This window comes from Phoenix dactylifera, unplaced genomic scaffold (assembly GCF_009389715.1).
Source record: "Phoenix dactylifera cultivar Barhee BC4 unplaced genomic scaffold, palm_55x_up_171113_PBpolish2nd_filt_p 000247F, whole genome shotgun sequence".
Classification (NCBI taxonomy): Eukaryota; Viridiplantae; Streptophyta; class Magnoliopsida; order Arecales; family Arecaceae; genus Phoenix; species Phoenix dactylifera.
The window spans coordinates 178,539-195,657 of NW_024067742.1; the positions used below are offsets into that span (position 1 = coordinate 178,539).

The 17,119-nt window shown below is 40.5% G+C and overlaps 1 protein-coding gene across 1 annotated transcript; it reads left to right on the forward strand.

The window, feature by feature from the left end:
• The first annotated feature begins 1,516 nt into the window (after positions 1–1,516).
• On the forward strand, positions 1,517–16,148 carry LOC103698116 (transcriptional regulator STERILE APETALA). Its single transcript, XM_008780091.2, has 2 exons — positions 1,517–1,786; positions 14,644–16,148. Exons 1-2 carry the CDS (start codon positions 1,517–1,519, stop codon positions 15,781–15,783), a joined length of 1,410 nt encoding a protein of 469 aa, XP_008778313.1. The 3' UTR covers positions 15,784–16,148.
• The last annotated feature ends 971 nt before the right edge of the window (positions 16,149–17,119 follow it).

Consider the following 17,119-nt stretch of genomic DNA (forward strand, 5'->3'; position numbering starts at 1 on the left):
TAGTTGACCCATTTGGGATTCTAGTTTAGCAATGGATTGCGTGTGAGAGTGCAATAGTTGTGTGTTTGCCTCCAAACCTTGAAGGGCGGTCAACACTTTCTCCTCAAAGGTTGTATTTCATTGGGTTTGAGGAGGAGGATGTTGAAATTGAGTTGAGGGATGGTAGAGATGAAAATTCTGAGTGTTTTGAAAATTTTGGGAGTAGGGTTGGGCAGTATTCGAAGCTTGCTGCTTCCAAGAAAAATTTGGATGATTCCGCCATCCCGGGTTATATGTATTGAAAAATGGGTCATTACCTGGTCTGGGCTGTGTTTGAGCAGCATTGATGTGCTTTTGCACGAGTTCGGGGAATTGGGATGCCGAGGGGTACTCATGAATAGGATGCGATGGGCTAGAACAGATAGCATACAGCCTTACTGGTGTTTCCGGTGAGGGACACTCATGAATAGGGTGCTGAGGGGTACTCATGAATAGGATGCTGAGTGGCACTCATGAATAGGATGCCGCCGTCGCGCAGGAGGTGGCCTCCGTCTTCTTCTTCAACAACCGGTGGCTCCCTCGATTCCTTCGGCGTGGTTAGCCTCGGGCCAAATTTGGACCACAACAATACCTTTTATCAATACGTACTAGATGGCAGATGATACACACTAAATAATTAATCATTCTATATTTATTTATTTTTTAAAATTAAAAATTTAATAAACTTTGTTAGCAATCAGAGTTTTACTTTTATTTAATTTTTAGATTTTTTTATTTAAGATAGATGCCCGAGAAAGTTTTACCTTACAGTCCATGAGGTGCGGCCCGTCCGATTTTTGTTCCGAAAAGAGCTGGGATGGACAACACAGGCCCAATCGGCCGGTTCCTCGTAAGAAAGAAATAATATATTGTCTGCCAGGCATCAGGGAGTCGTCAAGTCGACGATGCTCCTGTGGGGCCCGGGCCTTGCATGTCGTCCACGTCCAGCGTGGCCTCCACTTGCGGATTATTTCCCCGACCCCCAAGTCTCTCTCGCCATGGTGGATAGCTGATGCCAAACCACATCAAACAGAACCAAGCCTCACGTGCATTACACGTGTCTTCAGTTCATTCTGTAAATTTATCCATTTTTATTTTTAAAAATTCGGTACCTACTTATTTGGATGCTGAGACCAGAACTTCTCTAGTCAAAAACAGAAAAAAAAAAAAAAAAAAAGGAATCAGGCCACAATTGGGTGAGAAAATAGGAGCCAGGCCGTAAATAGGACCAGAACTTCCCGACCTACCACCATACCAGCCACCGCAACGCCGCCTTTGATGTCCGATATTAAGCTTGTAGGACTGTATTATAAATAAATATTAACGGAAAATAATAAAGAACGAGCAGCAATAAAATAATTTAAAGAAATCGTTACAATATCCGTCACGCCTATATAAAGCCGCGTTTCGTGCATCATCTCCATCTCCTCCGCCTCCTTTCTCTCCCTGTCGGTTATTTTTCTCTCCATTTCTTTTTTGTCCTACTCTCCGTGTGATCATGTCGAGTCCTCCGGCGTCGTCGCCGTCGGAAGGAGGAGGAGCTGGCGGTGCGGAGGAGAGAGGAGGCGGCGGAGACGAGGAGATAGTAGGAGGTCCGTCCGATCGCGGCCCTCGTCGGGCCGGTGATCCGTCCTCCTCCCGGCGGAGGTCGGCCGACGCGGTCTGGCCGGAGCACTTCGTCGAGTCCGTCGCCGTCCGGGTGGCCGTCGATGCCGCTCGCTCCGACGGGAGGCTCGCCGCCGCCCCTGCGGTGGCCGCCATCTTCCAGGTTCCGTTCTCATTATTTTTTTCATTGCCAAGTACATTTGATGTTAATTCTCTCTAAATCGCCTTTTCTACCGCATTTATTTTACTTTTTGTAATTGGTTAGTTAAACACGAGCATTTAATTTCTCGTTGTTTTTTTTTTGTGCGTCTCTAGTTTCACGGATTAAAAAAGCTGCAGGCCTATCCCTGATTCCTTATTCACTTTTTTTTGAAAAAAAAAATATAACGAATTGGAGAAGAAATAGCCATACTATTCCAGGATAACGTGGGATCCAGAGGAGGCTTCCATTTTTTTGATAGATATTTAACATTTTTTTTGTCCTTTTTCTTTCGTTCTGGTTTGGGTCTGTAGCGCTAGGCGGCGCCAATCGTCAGAATCACCGTTACACGCTATTCGAAAATTAGAGACCATCTCGTCGACCTTTTGACGCTCCTTTCTCTCTCCATAGATTTCTCTCTTTTCGTTCTCTCGATGCCATGGATGGGTCAGGTCTATAGCTTTGTGGCTTTCCTTTTCTTTGTTTCCTCTTCTCTCCCTGTGATTTTATTATTCAGTGGAAATCTCTTGAAACATAGGAGCCGGGGGAAGGAGAGAGCGGGGAGGGAGTAGGGGTCCGAGAGACGTGACATCCTACTGAGTTCTGGGCTTCTGCTCTGTTTCTCGCTATCTTTCTCTTTCTTGGCGCACAGTCTCGTCTGACGAGGGCCTCTGAGTATTTGGCAGGAGTGGGTGGCGGTGGTACCTTTTGACCCTGGGGGGTGCGCTTTAACTCCCCGATCCGTCCCTATCGCTACTTTACGTTAGGGTCCGCGGAAAGAAACAAAAAGAGAGATCGGTTATGGTGTTGCCGGATGGGATGGGTGAAGGCATGGAACAGGGAAGACCCACCCAAATCCGGCTTACTACTACCACTGAGCGGCAGCAGCGGCAGAGCAGATGGAACCAGCCCGCCCGTCCCTATCAGTTCTGTTTCAGTATCCCTTTGGGATATTACATTCCCATCCTAGCTACCAAGCCCTCTACGGCTTTCTTGCCTCTTTTAGCAACGCTACAGACGATCCCCAACCCTCTGAGAAACCTAAAGCTCTTATACCTTTTTGGCAAAGCAAAACGCAGGCCCTATGCTATACTAGTGGATTTCTCGACCACCACGCAAACGTGGTTTCCCCTTTCAACGGTCCTGATGGAGGAGGCCGTCGGGATATTATTATTGTCACTGTGATGGACGTCAGTGATGGTGAGTTTATTTGGGTTATCTTGGTGGTGTCCTTGGAAATGAAAGTGTGGGAAAAGAAGCAACAATGGCAGCGCTTTTTGTTGCATGGGCGGACGATGCTGCGCTGCTCCCAACGACTTGGTTCAGCTCCCTAAACCCAGTTTTCTTTTCATAACACATCTCTGTGGTCTATTTTTCCTCTGAAAATGGGACCCCCTCCTTTATTATCTTTGTATATCCATAAATTTTGATCTTTTAAATACTACCACTGTTCTTTGGCTGTTTATAGAACAGGCAGTTCTCTTTCTTAACGCCTGTATTTATTTTGTTCCATTTATTTATTTTTTAAATATATCTTGTCCCGCAAATATTTCTGCAGAACACATATAGGTAACATGGCGCTTGCCTTGTTGTAATGGTATGCTGTGGTGCTCTCAAGCTTCAACCTGAAATGGTCTAGGACCCAACCCTTAGGGGCCTGTCGTTTTGCTTGCTTTTTGGCATTCGGATGTGTGCAGCAAAGGCAAATCGGATACAAAAGTACTCTTGGTAGAGTAATAGCCAGACGTCAATCAAATTTCAGCACGATTGCTCTTTCTTTTCTGTTCTGATCGAAAACTCAAAATCTCTCTCTCGTCCGCAACCTTTGGTAACTGCAACAAACCGCCCCCCACCCCCTCCCTCCCCCTCGCCCTCCCCCTCCCCCTCCCCCCGGCGTTCTCTGGCCTTATATGCAGCAGCCGAGTACTGTTTTGGTCAAACGGCCATTTGGGTGTGGGCGCGTTATACTGGCTCCCTATCTCCTCTAGCCCCAGCCAAGCTGAGCTGAGTGGCCTCAAAGGACAACAAGTAGCTTTTTGTTTTTTTAAAGTTCCTGCTGTTTAAAAATAAAAAAAATTGTCAGCCTTCTTGCGTACCAACTGTCCATTGTTGCAATCTGCGGATCAGCACGTGCCACCTCTCTTCCCTGGGTCACAAAGAAAGTGGGGTCCATCACTTGTTTGTAGGATGATCTCAGCCACCTGATCGATGTTCCCCTTTTGGGATCACCTGTACGAAAAGTACGATTGTAGGATCGGTGTTAGTATTGCGGGAACAAGGAGACATCGGGTACAAAATATGGCTTGGTGGTCACGGAAAGGAGATGGATCATGGAGATCCTTGTAGCCCTTTTTTTTTTCCATTTCATCTGTCTTTTTTTTTTTAGTTGGTACAACGTCTATGTCTATTTTTACTGAAGGTTAAATCCGATCACATGTTGATCGCCCACTCATGGAGATTGGTCCTTGAGATCATCTGACATGCCATTGTGGGGGTTGCAGTGATTCACGGGTGCCTGTTCCAATAGTAACACCCCTGGGTATGTCGCTGCATGGCATGAGATGACGTTCTTCTCGCGTACAACAGTACGGATGCGGAAAGGTTTTGAAAGCTCGCTGCTGTGATGGCCATCCGCGAGATTAGAATGGCTGTTCCCTTGCCTTGAACCATGAGCTTACTTCTTTGACCCGAGGAAGGGTTGAGAAGATAGGAATTTGAAAACCGGGAGTGTTGGGTATTTAAGACGGACGCTGCCATCGTATCGTTCTTCATGAAAGATAGAAGTAGATTGATATTTTCCGTCTATCTCTTCGTTCCCGGATTGATATGAACCTTACTTTGGCTTTAGTTGTTGAAGGGACTTTATCAATGTTATGGGACAACAAAAGGAATGAAGAAATAAAAATAAAATTCACAAAGAGAAGATTTTACTTCACTGTCATTTACGGCTCTTCCGTTTGTGTTTCTCACATTCTTAGAATGTTATGATTGATTTAATCTGATTATGTCTCACACCAGGTTGGATGTCTTTATTAGAATACCGTTTTGTTATTTTTTGTGTGTTAATTAGCTCTTGCCGATTTATTTGTTTCCTTTTTCCCAGTACATTACTGAATTCATGGTTGGTTTTATAGCACAACGTATGTTTTTTGTTATTAATAAATTTCATGTTTTTCGAGACAAGACCTGTTATCATCTTTGATATAGTCATGGTCATAGTGTCCTGCTGGTAATGCTGACTCTCGAGTCACCTTCTTCAGCAGATTTGAAGTATTAGACTTTATAAGATATGTTGTTTCATTTCTTTTCTCAAAAGTAGTTGTTTCATTTCTTGCTGACTAGAAAAGGGTAGCGTAAGGCAAAGCGGTATGAGACAGAACTAAGGACAAATTGTCCTTGCAGGTGAAAGTAGGGGTGTTATTTGTCTATCTGGTACTCACAGCAAATCATGAATTTAAAAAACTCATCGAAAGCCGTAACATGGTCACATAATGGTTACTGAATCTTCTTCTTTTGTCTATCATTTGTTTAGGTTGAGAGTTATTGGTCAGAAGATTTTCCATAACATGTTTGCTAGATATGGCAGCTAAAGTGGGTTCCTCAACAGTCCAGAACTCTCTCCTTACATAATTATGTATATGCTGCAATTATCAAATTTATTGAAACATAAATTGCAGTAGCCATCCCGCTGGTACATTAAGTTTGCTTTTACTCATAAATTGATTTGATTAACTCATAGGTGCATTTGATCAACATATAGGTTCAATATGTTTAGCGTAAAAAATGTAATTAATTTTCTCATTTACTTATTGTGAGGCTGGTATGGTTATGTTTGCGGCGATCTTTCTAAGAAAGCATTTCAAGTGGCAACATCATGAAAGCTTTGTTGTGTGTGATTCTTTGAACATCCCGGTATGCATAACAAAAAAATATAAAGAAGTCATTAGAGTCAAGAGGATAAAATTTCCACTTAAGGTAACCCATTATGTAGCTCCATTTTCATCTTTGATGATGTGCATGATGATCGTCAACTCCAACTTGTCTCTTACTCAATTTTCCGTTTCTAGTAACATATATTAACATGATATGTTGGTCTTTAAACTATTTTCTTGCGCTGGTCTTACTATCGTACTGATACCCATCAAAGAGGCAAACTATTTGGACAAAAAAGAGAGGCAAACTATCCTTTTGAGTCAGTAATTTCCTAATTGTTGTTTGTTTTGACATTTCTGGTAGAGGATCGAATTTGTCCTTAACATGACTCGTTACACTACCGTTGCATTAATTTCATTTTTTGATTAGGATGAATGGCATCAAAAGTATTGCATTAATTTCGATTATATAACATATGAACAATGCATTTTTCCAATCTTCTGTTATCCTGCATTATCTAGTAATGGAGAAAATTCTGTGTTAGTGATGCAAAGATTTTTTTCTTATTTTGTTAGCATCAGTGCAAAGATTTTGAAATATTGTGTAAATAATCTTTTTGAAATCCCAGTATTGGTTGGTGGTTCCCTTTTCAATCAAAAGAAAAAAAAAAGGAAATCCCAGTATCGGAAGTTCTCCCAAGTGAGATGGCAACTATATTTCCTAGGGATTGGACTGGAATTTGGTTCATAATGATGAAAATGTAATTCATATGTGGAGGTGACAAAATGTCATCTGCTATTGATTGTCATGTTTCTTTCCAACTGTCCATAATATGGGAGATTGTATAAATTAAGATGTTTTTAGAAAAGAAAAACTAAGGCACGATATTAACATTAAGGCTCCCAGTTCATGAATATGATGTTTTCAAGTAATGGGAAGAAAATGTGATTTGGTTGTTGGAAATAAAAATCACTTGGCATCGTGATGATGATGATGATGAATCTGATTGGTGGGAAGAATTTCTGTCTTTATAATTGTGAATTAGATGTAATTTATAGTAATGTCATGCTATGGCAAGGGGAAGAGTTTTAAAGATGTATTGGACCATGTCAGGCTATTTTGCGTCTGTTTCTTTATAAATAACATTTATAAAGTAAAAAGTAAAAAATAATTAATTTTAGAGCAATTCCATGTTATATGAAGTCTTACTGCTTAATTATTATTTTTATTCTGAAGAATAAGATGATGCAATCCAGTGATTTTTCTTTGTTTAAACACTTTGTATGGTTATATGCTTTGTATAACTTACTTTCAATTGTGTAGAATCATTAATTTTTGAAAAATATGCTGAAAATTAGCGATGAATATATTCTGTGTCAATAAAATTAAGAGATGATACAAATGAACTATCTAATGATTACTAGAATTTTTGTACTGTCGATTAAAAGTTTGGGTCATATATCCCGTGGATGATTGTGGTTAGGGTTATCATAACTGTTATGGTTTGTATTGGAATTTATACAATTGCAATTTGACTTTTCTTATCTTCTGTTGGTGGTACATAATCATCTTACCGTCATAGTTTTCGTAATTTGCATTAAATGTAAGTGTTATTTAAATGGAAAATGTGTTACTATGCACAGCAGTGTGATGCTATAAAGTCAAATCAAATGATTCTTTAACATAATTATTGATTTTCTTAAGTGGATCCTGTGGACTAATAATAGTTTTCCTAAAGAACTAATAGTTGAACAAACATGCAAAAAAAAGAAAGAAAATTAATCCTGTGGACAATTGCTTTGCCATTGATTTGAGGTTAATGAATAAGATCTAAAAGTCTTCCATTATGATCTACAATGTTAAAGGTTTTGTCTCTAGCTGTGCAATCGCAAAACTTCGTTTCAATGTTTAATAAGAGCTTTTCCCATTTCTTCCCCCCTTAGAGTTCTCAATTCAATCATTTTTCTTTCCCTTATTGGATCACGCCTTTGCATTAATTAGTTGCAATTTTTGTACTCCATTAATTACTATTACAGTTACATTTATTAGATCCCCTTCTTCTATCATCTAAAATCCTTCATCGAACCATCATCTCCTTGAATCAGTCCTGTGCATCATTATTGCCATGTTCTACTGGCTAAATGCTTGATTGGAAAATTTGGCAATTGCACCTGGCTCACTGAACACTTCATTTTCTGAAGCTAGTGATTCAATATCTTATCTGACTGAGTTTATCATGACTCGTGTCTCGCTGTGTTTGAAAACTTGTCAATTTCACATTCCCTCTTTCCATTGCCATTGAATTAATATTGATTAGGACTATTTGGTCTAGACTTAGACAAGTCAATGAGGCTTAGACCCAGCAAATCAAACATATATGGTTCTAACCAACATCAACTTGTAGGTTAGTTTTTTAATTGCAAGCACTTACATATCACTGCATCCGTGTAGGGATACATGGTTTGAGTTACTGAACAACCTAAAACAGGAGAAATTATTAGATGGACCAAGTCCAGTGGACCAGTCCAAATCTTGAGGCCCGTGTACGGTGCATAACAGGATGAATTTTCACTCCTGTTTTGATCTTGAATACTTTAAATATAAGGGGGGGGTTAATGTCGCAGTGACTATTGGACTGGTCCTCTGGACCTAGTCCATCTAGTAATTTCTCCTAAAACATGGCCAATCTTGCCTAGTTACTAGAAAAGAAATGATATCCAAAGGTTATTAATGACACTTTTTTGAACTGGCCTGAACCAAGATTGGCTTAGTGACCCAAAAATTGAAAATTTGAATCTCATGACATCTAATTATTTCCGCAAAACTGTATTCTGCAATATAATAGCTAGTGAACATCAAAGAAAATAAACAAATAATTGAAAAGTATACTACAAATGTGTACATAACCTAAAAGATGTATAAATTCACGAACAAGATAGTCTAAGCCTTCACCCTAAACCCTACCATCATGCCCCCCCCCAAACCGAAAAAAAAGGAACAAAAAAAAACCAACCCCACAAAAGCAGAAGAATATATTTTGACATAAACAAACAAATCAAACCAGGAGATCTGGTAGTTACTATAGATATAAAGGATTTTGTTTGCTTTACATTTTGATCTCCTTGATTCTTGGAACTGAACTAAACCAATCAGATTCCTATTAGATAAGACCAGAGCCAAACCAATCCATATATAAACCTGTGGGGCTGGTCAGTTTGGTTCCCAGGTTGACTAGAAATCGCTTTCTGTCTTGACATGCATGACTTGAATCTGCCTTTATCAAGAGATGATGTAGTTTGAGCTCCTTTTCTTACATGCAATATCTCCATAAGAAAATTCAAGTCAAATGTAAACTAGATTTTGAGAAGGCTTAGGACATTGTTAAAATGATATTTGTTTTGAAAGTTGTTGAAGTTAAGCTACATGGAAGATGGAAGATGGTGAATTGAGATGCGTGTTTCATCCATTATATAACTTTGCAGAATTACTAAATGGATCTTCTCACGGTTGGATTTTTTTAAGTGGAGTTTCAAGCAAGGCTATCCTCCCTCCTCGTCTGTGTGTTTTAACAAATATTATTGTTACAATACTTGACAAGTCCGTTAAGGTGCCAGTTCAATGGACTTGGTGCAGTTTTCTTCTTTTTCTTTTTTTCTTTTTTTGGGTCTGGGTCGGGGAGAGGTGGGGCAGGGTTGAGCAACCTTCCGATGATACACTCTTTTTCTATAAGTCAAGCTCCTTTGAATTGTGGAATCTCAGGCTTGTCCTCTGTAATTTCAAATTTCTATCAGAGATCAGCTTCCTGAATAGCTTGTTGGCAATGTGAAGGTGGGTGGCATGAACCTCAGTAGACGGTAGGAGGCTATTTCTAAATAGGAACGGTACTTTTGTGCTACTTCAATCCTTCTATGCATGTCCCTGAAGAGAGATGTACGTCCTTTTCCTGGAAGTGTCGGTTGGTTCTTGCGGTTCAGTTCAGCTGTACTTTCTTCACATTGCTTACTGAGAATCAAAAAATTCTTCTGGCCAGATAAGAAGTTATTTGAATCAACTTTTGCTTATCTAGTTGGAGAGTAGCCTGCAAATGAAATTTTCAGGGAGGGTTTCTTTTTAAAAAAATTCTTTGTGGCATCAATTCTATGTCGTAGTGCACATGGTAGCGTAGACATCTGTAAGATAATAGGGCCATTTGGAACATTCTGATTCTATCTCTTACCATAAATACTGCACACCTATAATAGGCAATCTCAAACTAATAAGGTCATCCATGTCTGGAAGAATTTTGACAAGGTTGCAAAAACCACTGGATTGTAGGATAAAGAAGTTTGTTTGTGGAATTGAACATATTTATAGGGGAGTCTCTAAAAGACCTTAAACCAGCCTATACCTGTGCCATTAGATTAAAAAGAGTGGCCAGGATTTTTTTTTCCCCTTGTTGGCTCTAGTGGTTTGTGTTTGGTGGTGAATCACCTTGTTTTGATAGAGGTGGAGTAAGCAACTAAATATTTCTAAGTTCTCGTTCTTCATTATATCATCCCAAAAAGAGAACACCTTACACTACAGCCAAAAAGGGTTTTGCTGACCCTTGTTTGCCGACGCAATTGGTTACTGCGCCAAAATTTACCGACGCTTCTTAGTAGTGTCGGAAGGAATTTGGGTTAGACGTTGCTTATCAGTATCGTGAGAAAATTTTGGCCTCCGATAATGCTTATAAGCATCGTTAGAGGCCTAAGCTAACGACATTTTCTAAATGTGTCGTCGGAGGCCTTCTGCTCCTGAACTTTTCGGAATAAATAAAATGGTCGGAGTTTTTGAAATGGCAATGGGTGAAGTGCGATGATGCTTTAGAAAGCGTCGTCGGAGTCTTTCCTCCGACCCCTTCTAGAGCCTTCCCCACCCCCCAAATACATCCCAAACCCCTCTTCCCCCACAGCCCAAATAAATCCCTAACTCCTCCCCCCTCCCCCGTGGAGGTGCATGGAGTCTCTCCTCTGGCAATTGGGCACCAACGTCGTTGCCTCCGTCATCAGAGAGCTGTTCTAGTTCAAGAAACCGGTGGTGACCTGGGCGTCGGTCCCGCGGGGGGTGATCCCTGTGGCTTCCTGCCTCATCGTGAAGGGTGCCGAGGCTTTCAACTCCATCGGCCGCTCCATCATCCACCAGCACTCCCGTCGAGGGTTTCAACTTCATCGCCGACTTCGAGAAGGAGTGGATCAACTCCATCGGCTGGTCCATCATCCAGCACTCCCGCTCTATCATCGACTTCGAGGGTTTCTTCTCCTTTCTTTCTTTCTTGGGTGTGCTTCTCTTAATCGTGTTGGCAGGAAGCCATGGGGAATCGATGTATAGGACCTATAGCCGTTGAATTTCTCCGGTGTTATTTACTACGACGCTGATGGGAGCAAGCTGTTGGAGGTTTCCACACCGTGGTCGCCGCTCCGAAGCCCATTGCCTACCTTCCTGCATCCGATCACTGTCGGTTATGATATGAAGAAGGAAGTTGTCCGAGCACTTCGTTAATCCTCCTCTTTCTATTTTGTTAAACAATCCCTCCCTTTTTTGGAGTGCTTAGAAGCTACATGTCCCAGTGTTAAACATCGCAGTGTTTTTTTTTATGTATCTCAATTAAATAAAAGATAACACCCATCTTGATACTCGTGGTGGGTGAGACTCTCTTAGATAATTCATGCAAAAAATAGTGATAAATTTTTTCTTCTTTCTCTGCCTGCTATTGTAATTTGGCAGTGCTGAAAATCGATGTATGGATCTATTCTTGTTGGTTGGGTCTAGATCCTTATAAATTATCGCATGCTTCACTCCCTACTTTGCCTTCTTCTTGTTGTATTCTACGATTTATGTGTTTAATTCTTCATATTTTCTTATTATTATTAGCAAGTACTTATATTGCATGATCGTTGATGAGATGTGCAAAGTAGATAATTTCTTTGCTGAACTATCCAACAAAAAATGGGTATACATGTCAAAAAATAATAATTTTTTTAAAAAAGTAATAAAATGCTGAGCTCAGATTTTAGCGATGCTAGAAATCGACCCTTTAGCACGGTAAATTTTTTTTCCATCCTCACATAACCGACGCTTTTGCGACGCTTTAAAAAGCGTCGCTAAAAAAATTACCGATGCTTATAGGCTTTAAAAAGTACCAGAAAAATTCATTTTTGTTGTAGTGGTAGTCTGGAGGTGGGCCATTTCTAATATCTTAAAATATTTTGTAGATCCTTAGATCCCTTAATTATGGAAGTGTAGTTTGCTTCATGACTAAAGGTTCGTGCAGTTTCTCTGACTTTGAATATTGATGTTTTTTCTCTTTTCGAAAAGGACGAATTCAAGTTCTTTTCCATAATTGGTGGTGAAGAAGTGGATTGTTGCAAAGGAGAATCCTTGAAGAGTATCCAGATATCAAGTGAGGGTTGCATGCTTTTCAGAAAGTGCGTCTCATTTATTTCTCCGCGTCCTTTTTTGAAAACAAAAATGGGTACACTCCAAGCATCTATCAACTGTCAGAGGCTAAGCATGAAAGTCTTCTTTCCTTTTGTATCGAGTGGGGGAAAAGTCGGGTAAGATAGTTGGCAAGCGTGGAGATATGATTGCTGCAGCTTGCTATTGGGCATTTTGGAAGAGAGAGAATATATGAAGCTTCATTGGTGATCCAAAAGATATAAGGAACATTGCTCTATTAAGCTTCTGCCCTTCTAGTTAGCATTATACAGAAGGTTCTAAGTGGATCTTGCTTGTTGGGAGTATTCCAATTGGTTTAAATAATTTCGTTCTGTTAGTCAAATAAATTTGTGGAGTTCTATGCCATCTTTCTCCTAAGATGTAACAGTGCATAGCTATTCACATATATGTGCACTTGGCTGCTTATATGTGCGTCTATATTGATATTTTTCGAGAATAACATGCATACGTCACTGTATTTATCTAGTTAATTGCTAGACTACACTATATTTGATATCTCTTAAAGTTTATTCATATTAGAGGAATTTATCTAGTTAATTCTTTTATCAGACTAAGATAATACATTTTTTATTGATAACACTCTACCTTAATGGTTATCACCATTGCTGATGTAGAGTATATGTAATGTGGTTCTATAGTTTCTTAATTTTTGTTACTGTAAGTATGATTAGAATGTAGAGAAAGGATTCAAGTATGCTTTTTTCTTTGTAAAAAAAGTTAATTGTTTCTCATGTGATTGATGATAAAAAAGTTGATACTTTAACTGCATGATTACTCACTGAAACTTTATTCCCTAATATTCTAGGTTGTTGAACTCGCACATAGATTAAGGGAAGCATCGTAAGTTGATAGCTATCTGTGATTTTTTCATGAGTAACTTAAGTAATTGATGCAAGTAATCTTTTATCATTTTTATCTTTTTGTTTTTGTGACATGATATTGATGCAATTAATCTTTGAAGTAATTGATTCAATTACTGACATGAAATATATGATTCACTTGAATCACTGCGCTGGTTCTTCTGTTTGAAAACTTGAGTAGGTAAGTCAAGCTGGTGTTCTAGGATTTCCAACCTTGGTTCATCAAATTTCTTCCCTTTCATGTTGAGCATATTTTGACCATTCTCATTTTTGTCTTCATGTACTAGCTTGCCTTACAAGATAATCAGGTATTGGAGTTGGTGTTCTCCCTTGTAAGCAGAAACCATGATTTTCTTTAAATCTTAAGCATTTGTTTGCACCTGTTATCGATGAATATTGTACCCCTTAAGAAATCATTTAGTCTTCATCAACTCCTTTATGAGATTAGACAATCTAACATAATCCACCCAGTTAACTACTTAATTTCAATGAGATCGAAACTTTAATTCCACACCACATTGGTTACGCTCTACCCGATTCAGTTGCATATGCTTCTTTCCTTCCTTTTACCTTCTTCTCAACTTGTGTAACAGTTGGAGTGGTTTCGGCCACCCAATCTTGGTCAGGTGCACTCGATGATGTCAGGCTGTTATGATAGCACGTAGTACTTTGCTAGCTTTTTGTTTGGTCCAATAATATTGAAGGGGAATATCATGGAGGACGACTCTGTCAGCTACCTCACATATAGACAAAAAAAGGTCGTCTTTTGTTGAAATAATGGGGTCCTTCCAGCTCTGGAGGATGACAAGGAACTGGCAAGGATATGGTAATCATCACGACGACCCCTGGTGAAGTTAATAATTCCTTCATCCAAGCAAACCTTCGTACCTAAAATCCCAATTGCTATACTCCACTCTAAGGTTACACTCGAATCCATAGTTTCGTTCATTTTGCTTTTAAACGTTTATTATAAGACACTAAGTGAATCCCCCACGCCTAGGGCCTGTACTTTTGGCAGGAGCTAAGGCTAGATTTTGCTTTTTCTTGCAGTATATTTATGTGCGTCAGCAAGATATAAAGTTACTGATATGATACAGACGGGACATGGGCTGTACTTCACAATGCTGCATTGTGTGAATCCTGTCGCAATGATCTCAAAATCGTTTAGATTTCTTTAAATGTTTATAGTTCCGGCATTAATTGATTTGCTTTTTCCTCGCACTGTGTATGGTGATTTTTTTATGAATGGTTGTTATTTTTCAAAATGAAGCGTACATTAACGATCCGGTAAGGTGGCGCAAATGCCACCAAGATCTCCCATCCCATCCTCCATGAGGGGCTACAAGATCAAAAGCTTCTGGAGTTACTCCGTGCAAATCGGAGTTCCGAATGTTACCGTGTGAAAGATTTTTTATTTTTCTTTCTTTGTTCAGCCACGTTCTTTCAGAAACCATGTCTGAGTTGTTTCTGAAATTTGAATGCGAAAATCAAAGTTAAAAAATGTACAAGTTTAAGCTACCAGTTTTTTGTGCGATGGTGTCTTTCCCTGCTTATAGATGAAAGATTTCTAGCTTGCCATGAATGAGACTCACACATAACGAGTCATCTCAGGTGTGTTCGACGTGGCGAATTGTTTCCCGCTCAGAGCTACTGTGGGAGGATGCTACTCGTGGAGTATGGTCCCGCCGCCGGCCCCTCCGTCCCACATGGCACGAGGAGTTCATCCGCCTCCACCAGACTGCACGCAACTTCCGCACCCGCCGCTCAGCTTACTCCCACCTTCTCTCCGCCGCTTCTCCCGCCGTCTCATGCCGCCGCCTCGCCCTCTCGGACCACTACCTTGCTGCTGGCCTCCTCGACGGGTCGATCCACCTCTTCGAGCTTCCTTCCGGTCGCCATCTTACAACCTACAGGACCCAACCGCACCGCGATCGTCTCGGCCCCTTATCCCGGTCCATCTCCGGTCTTCTCCTGCTCTCTGATCCCAGCCGCCTTGTCTTTGCCTGCCAGGATGGTGACATACACGCTGCACCTCTCGATGACCCCGTCCCCGGTTCCACTCGCCAGGCCCGTGTCGGGAACCTCATGGAGGATGGCACCTTGGTCGACTTCGCCGGCGACGGCCGCCGGTGGGTGGGCCTGTTTGCAGGCGTTCCCGGACGATCATGGCACGTGTGGGATGCCGAGACGGAGCAGCTGGTGTACGTCGGTGGGTCGCTGACGGATCCCGACTCGGTTCTGGGCTGGCGGATGCTCACTGATTTGATTGCTACGGTGGGCCGGGTTAGGATAGCTGAACCAGGAGCCATGGTGGCGTCCACCAGCTCACGGCTCCAGGTCATGAATCTGGATGACCCAGGAGAGGTTTCGAACCAACTCGAGCTCCGGCGCAGGGCATTGGTGGATTCAGTGGATGCCTGCAATGGACAGGTGATGGTGGTGGATTTGCGAGGGCTGGCGAGGGTGCTCCGGGCACGGACGTTAGCGGAGGTGTGTAGGTTTAGCACTGTGGCGAGGGTGGAGGGCCATCCGCAGCAAAGAGTGTCAGGTACGGTAGGATGCATGAACTGGGGCTACGCAGTGGTGTGTTCTGCTGGCAGTTTGAGAGTGTGGGATGCAGCTACTGGGGAGTATCTGTACAGCTTTAGGGAGAGGGTAGGGGATGTTACCATTGTTGCTGCGAGTGATCGGTATGTGGCATCTTGGGTTGATGACACTGGGTTGCACTTGTGGGACTTTGGAGCCTTGTAGGGGGAGACGCCAGCGGATGCAGGGTTTAGAGATGTACGTGAGAAGAAAAGCAGTAGGAAAAATGGGAACAAAGGGAAATAGAGAGGATTTAGAGGGTGGTGAATGGTTTGCATGTGCTGGGTCTGCTTCGTGGGCTAACCAACGGGAATTTGCTGTACGCTTCGGTTATCCATGTAATTTCTTATACAAGGGAATGATATCTATTGTAGGATGGAAACACCCTCAGATGCTCTGGGAAGGTAGCGGAAGGAAATTTAAGACACCAGAATTAAAAAAGATTCAGTGTAAGCATGGGTGCTCATCTGTACTTACAGAACTTGTTTGGTGGATCATTGGCGTCAATATGGAGTTTCAAGTTAAAAGCTGAATGTGTGCCATACCTAGTTTCTCTTTACACCTCTGCAGTTTGAATATTGGGTAGGTTGAAGACAGCCACAAAACTGCAATAATATGAATGCTTCTAACCTAAAATCAGCGAGTACGAGATTATGCAAAATAAGTTTATAGGATACTCAAAATTATTGATCCATGGATTGGTTCATTCATATTCCAATAAAATATTGCCAAAAAGCTAGGAAAGAACTTTCAATCATATTTTATGATTATTTTAAAGAATTTACAAAATTTCAGCATGCTTGCTATAGATGGAAGTATTTACGGGCAAGATTAGCCTGGTATTGGGATATGTATTGGTTAGCAATTGGTTTGGTATTGTAACTGGTATCGTATCGATATATAGTATGATGTGGCATGCTAGTTTGAACCAATATGCTATTTTTTTATTTTTTAAGCATTAATAAATAGTAATTATTTTTTTGGTTTTTTGAATAATTTTTAAGTGTAATTTGATATTTCTATCATTTTGTACATTTTAAATGATGCTTTTTGATGTTTTGAGGTGATTTTTCTACATTGCTATGACATTGCTCTAAAATAATGCTATTTTGTGAAAGTAAAAATTTGGCATTGGATTTGCTACCTTCAGACTTTTGTATTAGTATCGGGCTAAATTCAAATAAGAAAAAAAAAATAGTGACCTTAGCTTCGTACACTATAAGAAGTAATATGAAATATTTTAAAAACAACTAGAAGATACAAAGCAGAAATAATATAATTAATTACATATTTTAAAATATAATATATATACTGATGTCTAAAATATTGTCCAGTAACAATGTCTCATGTAGATATCTGAATTATTAGCATAATAACAAAGTATATCAACCTATCTGTCTAACTAAACGGCATTGTAGTCGTTTATATCATTGCATAAAAATGTGTTCTGGGTTGTAACAGTTCTTAAGATATCTCATAATTTGATAAATATTCTCTAGAT

Bases quoted from the DNA above. Each gene is read 5' to 3' on its own strand.
- LOC103698116 (XM_008780091.2), top strand. From the start codon at position 1,517: ATGTCGAGTCCTCCGGCGTCGTCGCCGTCGGAAGGAGGAGGAGCTGGC. The intron at 1,787-14,643 runs GTTCCGTTCTCA...GAGTCATCTCAG, and splicing joins CGGTGGCCGCCATCTTCCAG to GTGTGTTCGACGTGGCGAAT.